Raw genomic sequence first — 22,393 nt, forward strand, 5'->3', positions numbered from 1 at the left:
TTTCTTTTCATGTTTTCGGTCATGTGATGATAAACAGATGGGAAAAGTAAAGTCATATTTGAGGTGAAACTGAAAATTATAGGCAAAATTAGGGCTTCATGTGACCTACCCACCGTATACACACAACCCAGAGTTTCCATCTTATTCAAATTTGCATTCAAGGACCAAATTTGCATATTTAAAGGTTCTAAATTCCATATCCAGATCATTATTATATCATCAACAACTATAGTCTCTATAAAGATATAGAGGAGTAATGTCTACCTGAGTCTATGATATCAGCATTAATATATCATCATCAACTATTGTCTATGTAAAGATATCCACCTCATTCTCGGGGGTGTTACTGTAGAAATGATTATGTCCGTAACTTCCGGTGAGGTAGCGGAAGTAGCAGTAAGCTAGTTAGTCCCATAGACTAACCATAGCGGCTAACCATAGCGGCTAACCATAGCGGTTAACCATAGCGGCTAACCACCAACGGCGCTTCTTTTGAAACGTAATTCGCCTTCATTTTACAAAATCCTCTTTTATCTTTAACAGATATTTAACTAACGTTTAATTGACATTTTCTAAAATGTCATTGCGGAGCCTTGGTACGGTGTTCCGTACACGTTACGCCCGTCAGCGCCGCGCCAGGCAGCACTCCCCTGTTGTTGTTAAGAGCCTGACGAGCTAGTTTGTGTCTCATTCTCCGGGGGAATATCCATCAGACAGTCTACACTTTGACTGATGTCTTTTGGACCAAGAGTTTTTGTTAAAAGTGGGGAGAAGTAACGCCTCCGCCGGGGTTAACTTATCACAGTTCTGTTATCATTAAGCTTAACGGTGTTCCATACAGAGCGCAGAACATGATTTCACCGGCGATTAATGAACAACTTAAATGTCGTATGACGTAATAAACGTTAACTTTCTTTATGTTTTATTAAATAACACTGCTGCAACATCAATATCGGGCGCAGGATTACGTGCAAACAGCGTCTGTGTTGACAGAGTTGCTGCTGCAGTGACAATCAATGCGCACCACTGATGTTAAAAATGATCATTTGAAAGTATTTATTCACAAAGTGGAAATATTTAACAACGTGTGATAGCATAATAATTTCATACGGACAACAGTACTGTGAGAAGCATAAATGAAGTTGAAATGTACATTTTGGCTGCTCTAGTCATCTCCCCCCTCAAGCCACTGCAGGCGTACCTCACAAACTGACTGAAACCTCACAGGAACAAACGGAGGAGGTCTCTGATTGGTCGGGAATGAAAGAGGGGGAACTGAAGATGACACCCATATACATTTTATACACGATCTGGAAGTATTTATTCAGCGACCGGCGGAAAATGTTAGTGTACAGAATCTAGTTAGTGTACGTCCTGCGTCATCGGCTTTTATTATGTCTCATGTCTTATATTTTCGGGTTGTCCGTCTGAACGTGTGTCCAGTTCTCGTGAGCGCCATATCACAGCAACGTCTTGGTGGGAACACACAAGTCCACTTGGACTCAAAGATGAACTGATTAGATTTTGGTGGTCAAAAGTCAAAGTCACTGTGACCTCACAAAACACATTTTTTGGCCATAACATAAGAATTAATATGCTAATTATGACAGATTCACATAAATGTCTAATAGGATAAAATGATTTAGTGATGACATTTTGGACAGGCATGGATGTAAACTACACCTACACTACAACCACAAGACAGTGATTCTAGTTTATTATGACTCATAGTAAGACACATGACCTCCTTCCTCTCATCCCTCTTTCCTCCTCTTACATGTTTTCCTAAACAAACTATCACCACCTTGCTGTCAGCTTTTTAAATGCTTCATTTCGATCTGTTTGTCTCCAGGCCTGCCGCTGCTGGTCCAAAGGACTATCGCCAGGACCATCATCCTCCAGGAGAGCATCGGGAAGGGGCGTTTCGGGGAGGTGTGGCGGGGTAAATGGCGTGGCGAGGAGGTGGCCGTGAAGATTTTCTCCTCCCGCGAGGAGCGCTCCTGGTTCCGCGAGGCTGAGATCTACCAGACTGTGATGCTGAGACACGAGAACATTCTGGGCTTCATCGCTGCTGACAACAAAGGTGAGAAACCTCCGGAAGAGCTGCGAGAGGCCGGATTTACATAAGACTGCAAATATACCTGTGGGTTTAGAACAGGGGTCAGCAACCTTTACTATCGAAAGAGATGTTTTAGGCAAAAAAAATCTGTCTGGAGCTGCAAAACATTTGATCATTGTGATGAAGGTAACACAGTTTATAGTCTAAGTATATAGTATATAAGTCTAATGCAGTGAGGGCCAAAGAGACATTGTACTACGGAGTATTAGGGCCACATTGAGGGAAAACGCATCTGAAATTTCCAGAATAAAGTCAGAATATAACGAGAAAAAAAGTCGTAATATTACGAGAATAAAGTCATAACTTAACGTGAAAAAAAGTCGTAATATTACGAGAATAAAGTCATAACTTAACGTGAAAAAAAAGTCGTAATATTACGAGAATAAAGTCATAACTTAACGTGAAAAAAAGTCGTAATATTACGAGCATCGTGGCTGCTACAGTAACTCTCCTGACGGTGAACTAGAGACAGTGAACGCAGCATCGTAGCTGCTAAGTTAACGCTCCCTGATGGTGAACTGGAGACAGTGAACGCAGCATCGTGGCTGCTACAGTTACTCTCCCTGACGGTGAACTGGAGACAGTGAACGCAGCATTGTGTCTGCTACAGTAACTCTCCCTGGCAGTGAACTGGAGACAGTGAACGCAGCATCATAGCTGCTAAGTTAACTCTCCCTGACGGTGAACTGGAGACTCAGTTGTCTGTTGTGCTCAGACACTGCAGCTGGCGCACCGCTGCATGCAAGGCACAAATTTTGTTGGTTAACAGTTAATAATCGGTTAACGAGGGTCTGTTATCGGTTAAGAACATTTTTCAAAATTAGCATCCCTATGTCAGACACTTATAATAATAATAATAACCAGAGCACTTACGTTGACGTAAATTATGGTGCCAGCTTGCCCCAATACCACCATATTGCAGCCCGTGAGCAGCTGCCGTCTACAGTGCTCTCCCTCAACACTGGACCAATTTCCGAAATTGTTGTACCTTTAGTAATTTAGACACAAAAAACATGGGGAAATAGGGGCCATTTTAAAAAAATCCCGAAGTTCCCCTTTAATTCCAAGTGAACCTTGAGCTGTCAGAGCAGAGAAGCAGCTCTGCTAAAGGTGAAGTTAGTGCAGGCAGGCGCTCACTGTGAATAGACTGGCTGGTAAACAGTGTGGGGGAGTAACGGTTCACAGTGAAGGCCAAGCACACATTACCACACAGTCTAACAACTCTAGCAGCGCACACACACACACACACACACACACGCACACACACACACACACACACACACACAGGAGTGCTGTGGCCCAGGAGCAAATGGATTTTGTGTGTTCATTACAGTTTGACTGAAAGGAGGATTTGCAGGTTGCTATCTATACATGGAATGCAGGATATGATGTAGTTATGGCGACACTGTTTTGTTCTGTCTGAGGAAAATGTGGAAGGACGTGTTTACACAAAATCAACTACATTAGAACGATATAATGTGTGTAGATTATAGCTGGGACGATACTTCTATCTCCCGATTCAATATTATCACAGTACTTGGGTGCTGATGTATATTGCGATTTTTGAGTATTGTGATTTGATATTGCGATTTTTGTGAACTTTTTTAACACTAGACCATGGGAAAAAGTTGAATCATTCACTTCTAGGGACTTTTACTTTGGAAAATATCTAAATAAAAACATTAAGAATGTTTGATTTTCAGCATTTATGTAGTCAGAGATGTCCTGAAGTCAAATATATCAGTCATTGTCAGGAATTATGAAAGACTTTTTCCCTCACAAATAATAAATGCGTTCCAGGACACCCAAGGACAACATACATAGATAAAATAATACTTAAACAGATAAAAACAGCCAGACACGACAAAAACGCCGTCCATGCTTAAAGTGCAATCCATTCATCAAAAAGGGGAGGAATTTTGGATAAAAAATTAACAGGACGACGTTATCTCAGAATATATTTATTTTGTGAGAAAACGAGGAGTAACAATATTCATTAAAATTGTGTTGTTGTTTTTTGTTGATTCAATTTAGTGTTCAGAATGTCCCATCAATATGATTGTCATATCTCTCCTCTGTTATTTCATACACAGATATTTGTGTTGAAAACAGGTGGATATATATACAGGCAAAAACACAACTTGTATAGAACCACGTCCATAGCAATTGATGGCATATCTGAACAGCCTAAATCATTCTGAAAATACCAGAATATGACATGCAGTACTAAGACATAGAGGCACTATACCATAAGATGAAATCAGCCGGGCTTCAGTGGAGACCGGAGCAGAACAAGGACAGAACCACCTTTCATCTTTAACCCTTTGTGTCCTTGCTCATCTTCCTGTCTTTGTATAGATAACGGGACCTGGACTCAGCTGTGGCTGGTGTCCGATTATCACGAACACGGCTCCCTGTTTGACTACCTGAACCGCTACACCGTCACCGTGGAGGGCATGATCAAACTGTCCCTGTCCACAGCCAGCGGCCTCGCCCACCTCCACATGGAGATTGTTGGAACACAAGGTGAGACAAACACATACATATACAGTATATAAATACTGGAAGAAATATTGAATGATCTAGCTACCTCAGGGGTCAGCAACCTTTACTATCAAAAGAGACATTTTAGGCAAAAAAAAAAAAAAGAAATCTGTCTGGAGCCGCAAAACATGTGATCATTGTGATGAAGGTAACAGTTAATACTCTAAGTATATAGTATATAAGTCTAACGCAGTGAGGGACAAAGAGACAATGTACGACGGAGTATTAGGACCACATTGAGGGGAAAACATCTGAGATTTACAGAATAAAGTCAGAATATTACGAGAAAAAAGTCAAATTACGAGAATGAAGTCATAACTTTACAAGAAAAAAAAAAGTCGGAATATTATGAGAGCTAAGTCATAACTTAACAGGAAAAAAATTCGGAATATTACGAGAATAAAGTCATATTATGAGAATAAATTCATAACTTTACGAGAAAAAAAGTCGTAATATTACGAGAATTAAGTCATAACTTTACGAGAAAAAAGTCGTAATATTACGAGAATAAAGTCATAACTTTACGAGAAAAAAAGTCAGAATTTTACGAGAATAAAGTCATACATTTACGAGAAAAAAAGTCAGAATATTACGAGAATAAAGTCATAACTTTACGAGAAAAAGTCGTAATATTACGAGAATAAAGTCATAACTTTACGAGAAAAAAAATCTTAATATTACGAGAATAAAGTCATAACTTTACGAGAAAAAAGTAGGAATATTATGAGAAAAAAGTCATAACTTTACGGGAAAAAAAGTCGGAGTATTACGAGATTAAAGTCAACTTTACGAGACAAAACGAAAATAACATGTAAAATTACTACTTTATAATATTATGACTTTATTCTCATAATGATACGACTTTTTTTCCGTAAACTTTTGACTTCATTATCGTAATATGACTTTTTTCTCGTGAACCTATGACTTTATTCTCGTATTACGACTTTTTTCTCGTAAACCTTTGACTTTATCGTAATATTACGACTTTTTTCTCGTAAACTTTTGACTTTATTATCGTAATATTACAACTTTATTTCTCCTAAAGTTATGACTTTATTATCGTAATATTACGACTTTTTTTCTCGTAAACCTTTGACTTTATTCTCGTAATATTAGGACTTTTTTCTCGTAAACCTTTGACTTTATCGTAATATTACGACTTTTTTCTCGTAAACGTTTGACTTTATTATCGTAATATTACGACTTTTTTTCTCGTAAACCTTTGACTTTATTCTCGTAATATTACGACTTTTTTCTCGTAAACCTTTGACTTTATCGTAATATTACGACTTTTTTCTCGTAAACATTTGACTTTATATCGTAAATAATGACTTTTTTTCTCGTAAACCTTTGACTTTATTCTCGTAATATTAGGACTTTTTTCTCGTAAACCTTTGACTGTATCGTAATATTACGACTTTTTTTCTCGTAAACCTTTGACTTTATTCTCGTAATATTAGGACTTTTTTCTCGTAAACCTTTGACTTTATCGTAATATTACGACTTTTTTCTCGTAAACTTTTGACTTTATTATCGTAATATTACGACTTTTTTCTCGTAAACCTTTGACTTTATTCTCGTAATATTAGGACTTTTTTTCTCGTAAACCTTTGACTTTATCGTAATATTACGACTTTTTTCTCGTAAACTTTTGACTTTATTATATCGTAATATTACGACTTTTTTTCTCATAAACCTTTGACTTTATTCTCGTAATATTAGGACTTTTTTCTCGTAAACCTTTGACTGTATCGTAATAATACGACTTTTTTTCACGTAAACCTTTGACTTTATTCTCGAAATCTCAAATTTATTTATTTTTCCTCAATGTGGCCCTGATACTCCGTCGTACCGTAGACCTACAACAGTGATAAATAAAATTAAAATGTGAACAAAACAGTTGTTCATTTCCATGTTTCTAAATCCACAGGGAGCCACTGGAGAGGAGCTAAAGAGACGCAGGTTGACCCCTGAGCTAGCTAAACAGTTACTATAGCCGAGAACACCGAGACGGTTGAATCAGATTTGGGATACCAGAGACATGTGTGTGGCTGAGTGTAAATCAAAGTGTATTTAATGTGTATTTTGGATGGGTTCAAAGCATGCTACTTAACTTTATCTCCATGTATCTTGGTGTTTGGCTTCAGCCCTGGCTTAAAGGAGCTGTATTATGATATCCATATATCAAGTGTCAAAGCAAAATCATTATCCTCTTCATCCTTTTTTCTTATTTATATCCAATATTCTGTTCTATACATACGTAGCTCATGTATAGAGTGCTCGGTTCTTCTTTATGTGTTGAATGTATGACCTTTTCGTCTCCAGGGAAGCCGGCTATTGCACACAGAGACCTGAAATCAAAGAACATCCTGGTGAAGAAGAACGGGACCTGCTGCATCGCTGACCTGGGTCTAGCTGTCCGCCACGACTCGGCCACTGACACCATCGACATCGCTCCAAACCACAGAGTAGGAACCAAAAGGTAACTGCAGGCTGCACACGCCCCCTTTCTCCTATTTCTTTAGAAACAGTTACCTAAAGATTGGAAATCCTCTTCTTCCTCTCTTGTTCTTTATCCTATCTTTCATTATGACATGAATATCCTATTAGGATCAAATGACCTCTGTTTTACTGAGTAGGCAGCTGTTGTGGTGTTTCACAGCTCCTTTCTGAGCTTCAACACAAGTGACAAAGTGAATTGGGGGTGTAAATAAAGAAAGAGGTGACTATCAATCATCTTGTCACTTTTGGCTATCCTGTCATTGCAGGAACAGTTAGTGCTCACACTAGCAGCGATAGCATTGTGTTTACAGTGGAAGACAGAAGACAGGGCCACTCAGTACCTGAGGACATCATGGACCTTGAAATGAATCCACTGCTAACTTCACAAACACTCCCAAGGCAACCAAGATGTAGCCTTGAGTCTTTGCTTTCTTCTCAATGTGCAACTCAAGGTCATAAAAGAACAAGCATAAAACAAATGTCAGGGATGTGTTAGTGATGTGTTAGTGATGTGTTAGTGATGTGTTAGTGATGTGTTAGGGATGTGTTAGTGATGTGTTAGTGATATGTTAGTGATGTGTTAGTGATATGTTAGTGATATGTTAGTGATTCCTGTCGGTTCATCAGGATTTAGTGATGGAGCCAGTATCCCATGCAGGGCTTGAAAAGACGAGGAATGTCCCGATCTGATACTTCCATATTACCTAGATAATTGTTGGGGATGCAAGTAGGAGATGGTCTGGTTATTGGCAAATATTACAGATAATTATTAATATCAATGCAATTTATACTACAAAATTATCAATCTATATATATATATATATGTATATATATATATAGATATATATATATATATATAATAACGGGGCACCAAATGATGTTGGTGCAGTAGCTCAAAAATGCATTAAAATTATGAATTATATTGAATGATATGACTTAATTTATATTAAGTCCACCCTTCTTATCAAAGGGAAAATGATATTTATGCCAATTAATGTAATCTCACAAAATAGTCTCAGAAAAGAAACTAAACTATCAATTTGGAACTCTGATTAATAATGTTATTAATAACTACAGCCATAAATCACCGTATCAATAGCCAGTAAGTGGAAGGATGTTGAGATTTCTTGTCATAGCAGAGGTTGGTATTATTCTCTCTTAACGCCAAACAGGCAAGCATGTATATTCCTCCAACATTTATTTACAAGCAAATCAAGGTGAAACACAGAGTATTGATCTAAGTGTAAGTTAATTTGTTATTGATCATCAATGGAGGAATCAAATAGATCAGGCTTTGAGGTTAGTAGAAACAGTAATTGTTGGTTTGGTCTGCACATTACCACAAGAAAACCTCTAGAATTTCACTAAACTTCTCCTTTTACTAAAGTGGTAAATCCAACAAAATCCTGTTTAAATCAAAGTGAAATGACTGACTCTTACAAACCGCTCCTGTGTTCCAGTAAACACACAGATAACTATTGATGACCTCCTCTCTTTCTGCCCAGCTTCCACTTCTCCAGGCTGCAGGTGGCTTGTCCCTGTCCCTTTGTGTGTGTCTCTGTCCACATGTCTCTTCTTCTATTATGTAGACTAGTCTAGCTGCAGGGTTGGAAAGTGAGCATTCTATTCAGGCCATGGCCGGCGCTCTCTCCTTCCCTCCTTCCTACAGTAATATCAGCATGGCTTTCATCCTGCTCTGTTTGTCTCTCTCACTCCTTTTTCTGTCTTGTTTACGACTTCCTCCTGCCTCCGCGTCCAGGCAGCGGTTTGATGCTGCGAGCGTATTCCTGTGCCACTAAATGATTCAGTAAGCCTCGGGTCAATGCAGACTGAAGCTCTGGCCTTGGCTGAAATTCATCTTCCATATTGATGATCTGATCCCACCAGGGTTTTTTTAATATTTCTATCAGAATGCCAAACTGACAGCAAAGAATCAGTCCAAACCAAAAGTTACTCCTTTGTTAGACAACGTGTCATTCTGTGTGACATGTGAATGCATATTGCTTTCATTAAGATTGCATTATTTATTTAGACATCTGTTTTAGCACCACTAGATTATAGTCTGTCCTGCTTTCTGACAGTTCGCTGTTTGAGCAATAACACACTGTTACTTTGTGCTGTTTGGAGTGAGAACACCATTATCCCCTACACTTCGCTAGAAGTAGTTTCTCCATTTCCTATTGCACTCTTTTTCTTTAGGCTACAGAGTGTCTGAATGGGTTGTAGATTACAGTATTATCTACTGCATTAAATAACAAACTGCTCCTCTCAAGATGCTCTCCATTTGTCTCAAGTACATGGCCCTGTCACAAAGTCTACTTTAGTTGGATGATATATTGTCCCAGAAATAAATGCGATAAACAATAGTATTTTCATTTTAATACCACTTTATGCCACTGCTATAATGATAATGTAATACCATAATAGTGCAAGTACACCCTTTCAAAGAGCAATTCACTTTGAATTCTTAAAACTTTTCAGATATTGGAATTGGAATGTGAGTACGTAAGGGATAATGTACAGCAAGCCGGTCATTGTTGTGTAAGAATCCCAAACAGGGCGGGGTGGACCCCTTCAGGGCGATGACAGACTCCTCCGCTTCACAGCATCCCCCTGAAGGGGATTCTTTCACAACAATGACCCGCTAGCTGTACATTATCCCGCTTATTACACGGCTACTTACTGAAGAAAACAATATTTTGACACATAAACAGTCCGCCAGAGTCCCACATCAGAACTGCGTCCATAGCAACGGTCTGTTATACATAGCAACGGTCTGTTATACAAAGCAACGGTCTGTTATTCCTAGCAACGGTCTGTTATACATAGCAATGGTTTGTTATACTTAGCAACGGTCTGTAATACATAGCAACGGTCTGCTATACATAGCAACGGTCTGTTATTCATAGCAACGGTCTGCTATACAAAACAACGGTCTGCTATACATAACAACGGTCTGTTATACGTAGCAACGGTCTGTTATAGAGAAATTACAGACCGCAGAACGCCGTGATTGACCAATCAGAATCAAGTATTCAACACAGCCGTGTAATAAATCTATATATATCTCCCCTAGGGTCACACCACCCTAGGATTAACAAACAACTGAAAACGGAACACAGGAAGGTGGCGTATCAGACAGAGGAGATTAATAGACAAAGATCATCTACTTTGTGGCTGATGGCAGATTTCATGATAAGAAGAGTGAGGGGAGGAAGATGTCAACACAAACTGACAGATATGCAGCACATGGGCAGTTTGGGACAAAGAGCCCTTTCCTACTGTACACCAACATTTTGCCTTTCACTTCACGCTGCCAGGCAGACAGGTGAAGTGAAATTCAAGGTCCGGAAAATACCAACTTGTCATATCATGTTCATGCCGGTCTTTCTCCACTTAGTTTCAGGTCGTCTTTTTAAAAAATGGGTTCTTGTGAATCGATTGAAATATTTATTAGCGATTAATCTTATGATTGCCCATGATTAATCACGAATAATAATAAATTAATCCCACAATTTTTATCTGTTCTAAATGTACGTTAAAGGGAGATTGGTCAAGTATCTAATACTCTTATCAGCATGGGAGTGGGCAAATCTGCTGCTTTCTGCAAATATATGTATATACAGATGTAGGCAAAATCGTTGGTACCCTTCCGTTAAAGAAAGAAAAACCAACAATGGTCACTGAAATGACTTGAATCTGACAAAAGTAATAATAAATAAAAATTCACTGAAAATTAACTAATGAAAATCAGACATTGCTTTTGAATTGTGGTTCAGCAGAATCATTTAAAAAAACAAACTAATGAAACTGGCCTGGACAAAAATGATGTTACCCTTAACTTAATATTTTGTTGCACAACCTTTTGAGGCAATCACTGCAATCAAGTGATTTCTGTAACTCTCAATGAGACTTCTGCACCTGTCGACAGGTATGTTGGCCCACTCCTCGTGAGCAAACTGCTCCAGCTGTCTCAGGTTTGAAGGGTGCCTTCTCCAGACTGCATGTTTCAGCTCCTTCCACAGATGTTCAATAGGATTTAGATCAGGGCTCATAGAAGGCCACTTCAGAATAGTCCAATGTTTTGTTCTTAGCCATTCTTGGGTGTTTTTAGCTGTGTTTTGGGTCATTATCCTGTTTGAGGACCCATGACCTGCAACTGAGACCAAGCTTTCTGACACTGGGCAGCACATTTCGCTCCAGAATGCCTTGATAGTCTTGAGATTTCATTGTACCCTGCACAGATTCAAGACACCCTGTGCCAGATGCAACAAAGCAGCCCCATAACATAACCGAGCCTCCTCCATGTTTCACATTAGGTACAGTGTTCTTTTCTTTGGATGCTTCATTTTTGCGTCTGTGAACATAGAGCTGATGTGACTTGCCAAAAAGCTCCAGTTTTGTGTCATCTGTCCAAAGGACATTCTCCCAGAAGCTTTGTGGCTTGTCAATATGCATTTTGGAAAATTCCAGTCTCGCTTTTTTATGATTTGGTGTCCTCCTCGGTTGTCTTCCATTAAGTCCACTTTGGCTCAAACAGTGACGGATGGTGCGATCTGACACTGATGTACCTTGACCTTGGAGTTCACCTCTAATCTCTTTGGAAGTTGTTCTGGGCTCTTTGGTTACCATTCGTATTATCCGTCTCTTCAATATGTCATCAATTTTCCTCTTGCGGCCACGTCCAGGGAGGTTGGCTACAGTCCCATGGACCTTAAACTTCTGAATAATATGTGCAGCTGTAGTCACAGGAACATCAAGCTGCTTGGAGATGGTCTTATAGCCTTTACCTTTAACATGAAGGTCTATAATGTTCTTTCTAATCTCCTGAGACAACTCTCTCCTTAGCTTTCTGTGGTCCATGTTCAGTGTGGTACACACCATGATACCAAACAGCACAGTGACTACTTTTCACCCTTTAAATAGGCAGACTGACTGATTACAAGTTTGAAGATACCTGTGATGCTATTTACAGGACACACCTTAGTTTAACATGTCCCTATGGTCACATTATTTTACATCTTTTCTAGGGGTACCATCATTTTTTGTCCAGGTCAGTTTCATTAGTTTGTTTTTTAAAATGATTCTGTTGAACCACAATTCAAAAACAATGTCTGATTTTCATTAGTTCATTTTCAGTAAATTTTTATTTATTATTACTTTTGTCAGTTTCAAGTTATTTCAGTGACCATTGTGGGTTTTTCTCTCTTTAACGGAAGGGTACCAACAACTTTGCCTACGTCTGTATGTATTATTGGAAATCAATTAACAACACAAAACAATGACAGATATTGTCCAGAAACCCTCACAGGTACTGCATTTAGCATAAAACAATATGCTCCAATCATAACAAGATGGGAACAACAGCTGTCAGTGTGTCAGAGTGTTTTTTATTTGAGCAGCATATACCTTGATATAGCATCATTTACTGCGTATTTGTGAAAAAGTGCCACGGTACAAAATGCCATGACTGTATAACCCAGGAATAGTTTGATAATAATCTCTTTTCTCTCTGCTCAGGTATATGGCTCCGGAGGTTCTGGACGACTCCATAAACATGAAACACTTTGAGTCTTTCAAGCGAGCTGACATCTACGCCATGGGCCTCGTCTTCTGGGAGATCGCCAGCCGCTGCTCTATGGGAGGTGAGGATGAAATGAAAGGCTGAATGATGGAGGGAGTGATGCGTGATTACACAGACTGATGAATGCATGTAGCATACAAACACCTCAATGTAAAGCCAGAGTGTTTGAACTGCTTATTGTTTCTGTCAGGCATCCACGAGGACTACCAGCTGCCCTACTACGACCTGGTTCAGTCAGATCCGTCTGTGGAGGAGATGAGGAAGGTGGTTTGTGAGCAGAAGCTTCGGCCCAACATCCCCAACCGCTGGCAGAGCTGTGAGGTAGGACATCCGTCAGCGTGTGAGAGTCTAACTCTCTTTATCAAGGATGTTTACAGACGGAGAACTCTTTTTCCTCCATAACGGTATCAGCAGTGAGACTATAGGCTTCAGTCCACCCATCCAACTCCTGTCATCTGCACCTTACACATCAATGATCAGTGAAAGTTCTCCTCATCCACTAGCTGTACATCATTTTAGTCGACATCACCTACACTAGCTAAATGCTACTATATGAACCTCAAAGCCTTGGAGTCCTTCTCAATAACACCGCTCAGTCACATGATGCACACAGGCACGCTCATTCCCACAGTCCCCAGAGAGGAAGCAACCACTCAGCTTGGGGGAGGAGGAGGCGTGTGTGAATCTCATGCAGTCTCTGGTTTCAGTTTTAACAATATTGTACCTACACACACACACACACACACACACACACACACACATGGTATTGGTTTGTTTACTATGTTGGTAGTCATTAGAATTGAATTAAAGTTTATTCAGGTTAGTTGAAGCAGCAGCAGCACTGTGTGTGAAGGCAGATCACATGACCAGAAGGTTTGGAGAATGTCTTCATGTCCTTTTATCAACTTATTAATGTAACCCTTGATATCATCAGACTGAAAAAGACCACATTTGATACTACTTGTTGCCAGCATTTTGTAGCGATGTATTTACATTCTGATGCTGTTTTTCGATAAGCCATTTTTCCGGGGTTGAACCACACGTAGGCGTACCACAGAGACACGGAGGAAGTGATTGTTCTGCTGTTAAGATGAGCTGTGATATCTGCCACTGCACTTGTGGCTAATGGTTAGACACTATTTGATAGGCTCCAACGTGCATGAGCACTAGCCTCAGCTTTGCTCTTAAGCTATTCCCCAAAACAAGTCAGTGTTTGTCTTGAAAATCACCACCCATTGTACCTGTAGTGAATCTGTAAACACTTAGAAAAGAACTGCATATACTCATGATTTTAACCAGAGTCTGAAATTACTACCCGCCAGATGCAGGTAAATTGTTGGCAGTGGCGTTTAAAACCATCAGGCCATGTGCCACTTTGGCAGGAAGGGAAAACACTAGTGATGGGAATAGAGAATTGTTTCTCGTTGGTTCCTAGTTGTCCGATTCCATTGGCATCTCATGCCTCCGTGACTATCCATTCCTCTTATTGATGCTTTCCAACAGTTACGCATTTACAATGACGCATACGCACGCTGTGTCATGTTTAATTTTTTTTTACAGAGGAAAAAAAAACACTCAAAAGCGTTGCGCATCTTTTTTCCCTGATAATGCTGCACTGAGAACAACAAACCTGTAATCAACAGGAAGAGAGTTACCAACGTTAGCTGTTAGCAGCCGTTAGCAGCTCAGTCCTGACTGGTTAAATAACGGAGATACTAACGTTAACGGAGGTGCCATTGAGTTACAATTATGAAGCGTTGAAGCTCTGCTCAGTAAAAATGACTATTGGGTGAAGGTAAATTACAACGTTATCATGATGAGTTCAAATGTAATCTCGTAAAATGAAGTTTTTGGCGAGAAACTTGAATAAATCCAGTTGTTTGATGGAGATGTTTTCACATCAATATAAAATAGATAATAGAGAGGGAATAACAGCTTGCCAAGATTTTTTTTAATCAAAGGAAATATTTCAATAATCATTTGAATTGTGTGTTTTTATGTAAATAACCACTATAGATGACTATAACAAAGTACAGTAGAGTACTGTGTACATTAACCTCCCACCCCCCAAAACTAGTTCTCTCTCAGAAGCTACGGTGTGATTCCAACACTGTAATTTACCGTGTATGTAATGTTTTTTATGTAAAATATATCGAACATTGAATGACATCAGATCTAAAATGTTATTCCTTCATTCAGTGCAGAGATTTCAAAAGTGGCAGATAACATTTCTGAGTGGCAGAAAAAAGTGTCAGGAAGTGAAAAAAGTTGATTTCAGACTTATTATAAAAAAATTATAAGCAACTTTCTTAATTTGTGCTCTCAGATTAGTCAAGTTGCGTCTGTTCTAGGCAGGTTAAGTAGGAACACTCAACGTGTTAGCGGCAGGCGAACTGCCCTGTACCTACTGATACTGAATTTATTCTTTCATATTGATAACATTAAGTTATCACATTCATTCCATTCCATATTTTTTATACGGGTATGATGCTACATTGTTTGAAGAAAAATAGTCGCACACTTGTAGCCACGATGCAAAAAAGGATTTAATACTTTACCAACATTTGGACATGAAGAAACGTTAGTTCTTTCACCGTGGTCAGCAGCGCTCCAACACTGCTGTGCATTCCTACTCTCTCTCATCCTAGGATGCAACATCGCAATTTGTTGTCTGCACAAATCCTTCTGCTAAGTCATGTTGCATGATAGTAGATCCAGATGGGGGCGGTATATTCTAATGAGCCTGCATGTGACATAGGAAGGGGAGTTAAATCTGATTGGCTAGTTGAATCACAACATGTTTTCTGTTCAAGGCAGCCCACAAAAAACTGACTGGCTGGTCTTATTTCACAGTTTGTGAGTTGGTAGGAACTCCAGATACCCAAATGTACAGTATGTGCACAAGTACTGAAGAAGTGAGTTTTTCATGACATGTCCTCTTTAAAGCTGGAACAGATCAGGATGCACGGTCCTTATCACGTTATGTCACAACTCACATTCTGTGTTTTGACCTCAGCTGTGATATTTGAGATCTGGAAGGAAACTGTCTTCTTTTAGGGGTAAAAGCAAGTCTTCCATTTTAATACACAAGCCTTGTTTGTACCATAACAATCATGTATCCACACCTCTGCCCCAAAGAAGATCCCGAGAAACCCCCGTTAAACATGGGGTAATGAGACTTCTCTGAGCCGAAGGCAGGGTATTGATTTGAAACTGCAGCTGTGGTTTGTTTCTCTGTCCAGGTGGAGCTTAGCATCATCATTACTTTGTGTTTGAATGAAACCAGTGGAGGACTTATTCCTCTCCATGTTAGGTTCTTCTCCATCTCAGTAGAGAACTGATGCTCTGAAATGATGTGAACAGCATACAGAATAGAGCAATAATGTCTCACACCCTCATAACTCAGTCAAACCGGAACACAGAAGACCACACTGAGCACGATGAAGCACACAAACCGGTTTAGCAAGCTGAAAGTAGATCAGTACCTGCACATGTAAGGACAGCTCATTCTATTATTAGCATAAATGGATGATGAGGACTCTACCTGCTGCCGAATATTTAACCAAGGTGAAAAAAGTTTGGCAGTTTTGAGTTTTCATTTGTGTAAATCCCTTTTCGCTGTAGTGTTGTGTTGATGCACTTTGTTACTTGTTTTTGCTGCATATTGTTTTGTGATAAAAAACGAAACAAACCATGGTGACCTTTTCCAAGAAGAACCGTCTTAATGAGCTACCAGACTTAAGCAAGGATGTAGACATATAACCAGTGCCTGTCATGCATTCTAAGAATAGCATGGACCAGATGTTGCAGCGTTTTAACAGGGAATGATTCACCAGCGCTTTATAATGTCTACACATAGGCAGAACTTTCACAGTCAACTTGTAATAGCCACGCTCTGCAGCAGACCTAATAGTATTTATGAATCAATTGAGTTGCAGACAAGCACACAAAGGGACAAACACAATCCCATATCTAATAGATATGTAATCAAACAGTATCAATAGGTACTGCAGATGGTTTTGTTCATATTTGATCTAATTTGTCCTCAACATAAATGGTAAATGGACTTGCACTTATATATCGCCTTTCTAGTCTGCCGACCACTCACACTGCTTTACACTACATTCACACACACATTCATACACTGATGGCAGAGGCTGTCATGCAAGGAGCCAACTCGCCCATCAGGATCTAATCTAAATACTCATTCACCACCGACCTTCCGATTGGTGGACGACCCCCTCTACCTCTGAGCCACAGCCGCCCCAATTACATTTGCTGAGCAAAACTCAAGAGTAGCAGCTTGTCACTAAAATGACAACAACTGGTTCACCTTAAAGGACAGTCCACCTTAACGTCGGGGCTAACCCCCTTCACTTTAATGAGCAGGTGGCAAGCAACACACAGGAACCTGGCTTGGGTCTTGAGGAGTTGTAGCTTTTACTCACCGACAAACTGTACACACACTGCACTGCTCCGTTCACAGCTATAAGGTTACTGCTAACTTCATACTCACCGTCACACAGACTCTCTCTCTCTCTCTCGCTCTCAATTGACCACACACTCTAATGCCAGGATCAGACTACACAATATGTTTGACGGTTTTGATGGTCACTATGTCAGATTAGACGATTGAGAGTCATCCATTCTTGTTGTGACTCGGCCGCGACACATGACGGACTACACGCCGTCTTAATATACAGGCTTACCGGGGCTCAAGCAACGGCGGTGGTGTTTTTTTTACTCCGACACAACCTAGACTGACTATCCTACTGAGAGATCCGGCAGCAGCTGGGAAGATCCGATGACATCACTCTGCATAATAAGTAGCCATGTGCTTCTGTTTACAGCTGTGTGCGTCTGTGCTCAGCCGGTCAGATTCACGTCATGAAAAAATCCCAATAGCGCCGAGATCGAAAAGTGTCTAATGGTGTGTCATTGTGGTACAGAGTGGTATAAGCCGTTCCCTGGTGGTGTACGGTTCGTGTTCCTCCGTCTTATACCGATCCCTGGAGTGGTAAGTCGGTCCCTGGGGCGGTATGCTGCTCATGTTCCTCCGCCATATACCGTTTCCTATAGGCCGGCGCCCCATGGGCCACTGGTAGGCTGTTACACCAGCACCGCCCCCTGATGCATATGCAAATTAGAAGCAAATAAGCTTGTTTCATGACACGTACTGCCGTAAATGTTAATCTTTTTCTGTCTTTATTGACGATGTAGCGTAACACAGCACCATCAATAAAGGAATCTGTCATTTCCCTGGTCTGTTCTGTCGTTGTGATATGTGCAATGCTTTTGAAATGACAGTAAAGTCATTTCAGACTTGCCGATGTATCCTGAAGCTAATATGAGAGCTAACGCTAGCCTAAACTGACATGGCTTTTGTTAGCTTAGCCACCGTAGCCAGCCTGATCCATCGATAACAGAACTCTTGAGCCAACTAACCAACGGGGCTTAGCGTTACTATATCTCTCATGTTTTGGGTAAACGTGGGGGGGGGGGGGGCATTCTATCAGTATGATCTATCTTCAGATACAGTGAAGTGGTAATATGTGTGTGTGATTACCAGTGGTGTAAAATACACTTACTCCAGTGTACTTAAAGGAACTATTTGTAACTTTCAGAAATGCTTCTTAACAGCGACACCTGTGGCCGTGAAATCAATGAAAGTCAGCGTCGAGCTCGCTCTTGCTCGCTCTAAATATACCTGAACAAGCATCGCTCAAAACAGTGAGGCGACACAAGTCAGCTAAAACCACAATATCACTCTATATTTCAGCTGCTTAGCAGTAATGTTAGCTGACCAGACAAAGGTCTCTCCATGAACATGATTTAGATCTGATCTTAGTGTTGGCTTTTACTGCCTAAGTGCAGGCTGAAGCAGCGGGGCTCTGCAGCATGTCTCCCTGCTCTCTCCGGCTGCGGGCGGAGAGAGCAGGGAGACACCGGCACCCGGTCGGTAACGAGACGATAACGTTACTAAGTGAGGAGCTCCGTCACTTCACAAGACACGGGAAACCTCTGTTGGTCTGGAGGAGCTGCAGCATTTATTTCTGCACAAACGTCCACTGTACATTCACTAGATATTCTCAGAGCTAAAATAACTCTTCTGCAGTGAGGAGTGAGCGCGCGTTCACGTCTAGAGGTGGAGTGAGCTGAGAACGCTCTGAGTGAAGGCAGGCAGGCAGAGTTGGAGAGGCAGCGGCCACACGTGAACGCGCATATGCGAGCGCACATGTGTGGCGACCCGCTACATTTATACGCTTAAAAAGTTACAAATAGTCCCTTTAAGTAACATTTTAACACATCTGTACTTTACTTGAGTATTTCCATTCTACCTCTATTCCACTTGTTACATCTCAGAGGGAAATATTGTACTTTTTACTGCACTACATTTGATACCTTTGGTTACTTTACAGATTAATAACACAAAATATATACCAGCCTAATAGAGATCTGAGTGCCTGTTGATTACACCACCTCATACAGCGATTTTACTGTAAAGTTTGTCTCAGTCTGCAGTGGCAGTCAATATGATTAAGATAAATATGTAAGTAATGAATTTGTATTTCGATTAAGATACATTTATAAGTAATTAATTGGTATTCTTGATTGATAATAATTATTTTTTTCATAAGGATAATTATATCAGTAATTCATTTATATTTTTGTATGACAGAGATAAAAGGTAATAATTATTATTTTTAGACTATATGTTTAGAAGTTTAGGAAAATTAATTAGAGTATATGTTTAGCTCAATAAGGAAGCCGGTTAAATATCAATGAATGATTTATGGAGAAGGGGTGGGATTAAATAAGTTTGTACTTCTTCTCACTCCTTTTCGAATATGTAAACCAAGGCATCAAGTGTTTGACATTTCTTTTGCTTATGCTTTTCATTGTATGTAAATATTACTTTTTTCTGTCTCTCCACTTGTTTGTATGATCATTCTCTTTTATCATTTCTTATTTTTTTCATTTTACATGTTCGAAATACATTTTGAAATTAAAATGAAAATTAAGGGCCTAATATGTCATTTTTATACTGATCCAGCTGTCTTTGTACAAGTCATGTGCGTCATGTACCACTGTGCCGAAGTGGTACGAGCGCCACGTATCATTGTGCGGAAGTGGTACGAGCCTCACGTACCACTGTGCCGAAGTGGTACATGACTGGTATAAAGACAGCTAGATCAGTATAAAAATGGCATATTGGGGCCCTTAATGAAATATAAGTTTACAAATTCAATAGAAAAACATACTGTATGAAAACAACAAGTTACTAATAGTCCTATAGTGCCCCCTCCTGGCAGATATAAGAACCTGCCACTGCAGACTGAGACAAACTTTACAGTAAAATAACCTGTATGAAGTGGTGTAATCAACAGGCACTCATATCTCTATTAGGCTGGTTTATATTTTGTATTATTAATCTGCAAAGTAACCAAAGGTATCAAATGTAGTGCAGTAAAAAGTACAATATTTCCCTCTGAGATGTAACAAGTGGAATGGAAGTAAAGTGGAAATACTCAAGTAAAGTACAGATGTGTTAAAATGTTACTTAAGTACACTGGAGTAAGTGTATTTTACACCACTGGTAATCACACACACATATTACCACTTCACTGTATCTGAAGATAGATCATACTGATAGAATACCCCACCCCCCCCCCACCCCCTTTACCCAAAACATGAGAGATATAGTAACGCTAAGCCCCGTTGGTTAGTTGGCTCAAGAGTTCTGTTATCCATTGATCAGGCTGGCTACGGTGGCTAGGCTAACAAAAGCCACGTCAGTTTAGGCTTGCGTTAGCTCTCATATTAGCTTCAGGGTACATCGGCAAGTCTGAAATGACTTTACTGTCATTTCAAAAGCATTGCACATATCACAACAACAGAACAGACCAGGGAAATGACAGATTCCTTTATTGACGGTGCTGTGTTACGCTACATCGCCAATAAAGACAGAAAAAGATTAACATTTACGGCAGTACGGGCCGTGAAACAAGCTTATTTGTATCTGATTTGCATATGCATCAGGGGGCGGTGCTGGTGTAACAGCCTACCAGCAGCCCACGGGGCGCCGGCCGTTAGGAAACGGTATATGGCGGAGGAACACGAGCAGCATACCGCCCCAGGGACCGACTTACCACTCCAGGGATCGGTATAAGGCGGAGGAACACGAACCGTACACCACCAGGGAACAGCTTATAACACTTACAGCGACATTAGCCACTTTTCGATCTCGGCGTCACTCAAAAATCCAACATGTTGTCATGTACTATGACACACTACACCAGATAAAACCATAAATTTTTGCACACGTCACTCATTTATCGTTCCCGATCCGAGTCGACGGCCGTGTCGGGCTATAACCGGGCTGATATTGTGTAGTCTGAAGCAGGTATAACACTAACGTTACACACCCAACCTATGCACTGAGTTACTCCTTAAAGGAGTTTACTACTTGTAGAACACATTTTAGTTTCAAAAACAACTAAAAAATACCAAAAAACTAATTCCCCAATGCTTAGTCTCGGCGGGGTGTCAACTTGAAATACACTGGCAGGAACCCTGCATGCACACCCAGTATCAAACTACCAAGAGTTACTGAAGATAACACCGACTTCAGAACTAGGTGCTCCTGATAAATGAAGAATAATTTCTTTCAAAATCAGTATAAAGAGAAATGATCATAACCATGAACCATGTCAGAGAGATGGTTGCTGTTCCTGAATAATAAATATCTCTGCTAGTCTTTCTCCTCCTACTGTGCAGCCACTTGTACGACTGAAATGTTCCCTTAAGGGACTAAATGTGATCAAATGAGACTCCATGAGGTCTAAAGTGGGTCAATTCGAGGATCCCTGACAGAAAGTGAAGACCCCCCCTAATGCAAGAAGCCCTCATTCAGAGTCAGGTCTCGTGTTGCTGTTCAAGGCATGGCGTTCCCAGGAGGGACATTCTTCAGTTGGCTCACCATTCCACCATTTAGCCCATAAATCACAATGGCAGGTTAAAGCTTCAGTTGAATAAGAGATGCGCTTCAGCTAGCTCCGCTGAAGGAGACAGTGGTAATGTGAAGTGTGTGTGTGTGTGTGTGTGTGTGTGTGTGGAGTTGGCACTAATCCACCTGATGAATGGAGGTCTGGAATGTGTCGGCTGTCTTAATGAGCGCTGTAGGAAGTTGTGTAGATGGAGGACCAGCGTCTCACCAGGCAGACGCTGTGAGACACCGAGGCTGAGACACACACACAGACATGTCGACTCATACGGACCAGATGCTGTTTACAGCCTCGTCAAGGGAGACGTCAAGGAATTAGTGTAAACTCCGGAGGCTCGAACACTATTTAAAAGCCTGTTTGCAAATTTAGTTGGAAGTCAACACTTATGTGAGGCGAGAGGAAAGAGTTTCTTTGGAAAAAAGTATGATTCAACCACATTTCCCAGAACATACAAGATCTAACTGATAAGTAAGAATAACTGGAAAAGGAGAAGTTTCAAGCTTTACATGTCTGTGAAGGTTCTCAGTCATCCAGGTCATGCTGTCCGTGACCCGCTGCTGATTTAACCCCTTACTCCAGCTTTAGATGTTTCTAATATTTATTCTCTTGTAAATCAACTTGATTATTATTATTAGGGCC

General features: G+C 40.3%; 1 protein-coding gene across 1 annotated transcript in view; it reads left to right on the forward strand.

Annotated features, from left to right (window-relative positions):
- Positions 1-22,393, forward strand: part of tgfbr1b (transforming growth factor, beta receptor 1 b) — a 76,215-nt gene that overhangs the window by 40,552 nt on the left and 13,270 nt on the right. The window contains exons 4-8 of the mRNA XM_037756568.1: positions 1,853-2,083; positions 4,478-4,645; positions 6,989-7,145; positions 12,686-12,810; positions 12,940-13,070. Of these exons, the coding sequence (XP_037612496.1) occupies positions 1,853-2,083; positions 4,478-4,645; positions 6,989-7,145; positions 12,686-12,810; positions 12,940-13,070 (812 nt within the window). The remainder of the gene's footprint in view (positions 1-1,852; positions 2,084-4,477; positions 4,646-6,988; positions 7,146-12,685; positions 12,811-12,939; positions 13,071-22,393) is intronic.

The sequence above is a fragment of the Sebastes umbrosus genome, chromosome 21 (assembly GCF_015220745.1).
Source record: "Sebastes umbrosus isolate fSebUmb1 chromosome 21, fSebUmb1.pri, whole genome shotgun sequence".
Taxonomy (NCBI): domain Eukaryota; kingdom Metazoa; phylum Chordata; class Actinopteri; order Perciformes; family Sebastidae; genus Sebastes; species Sebastes umbrosus.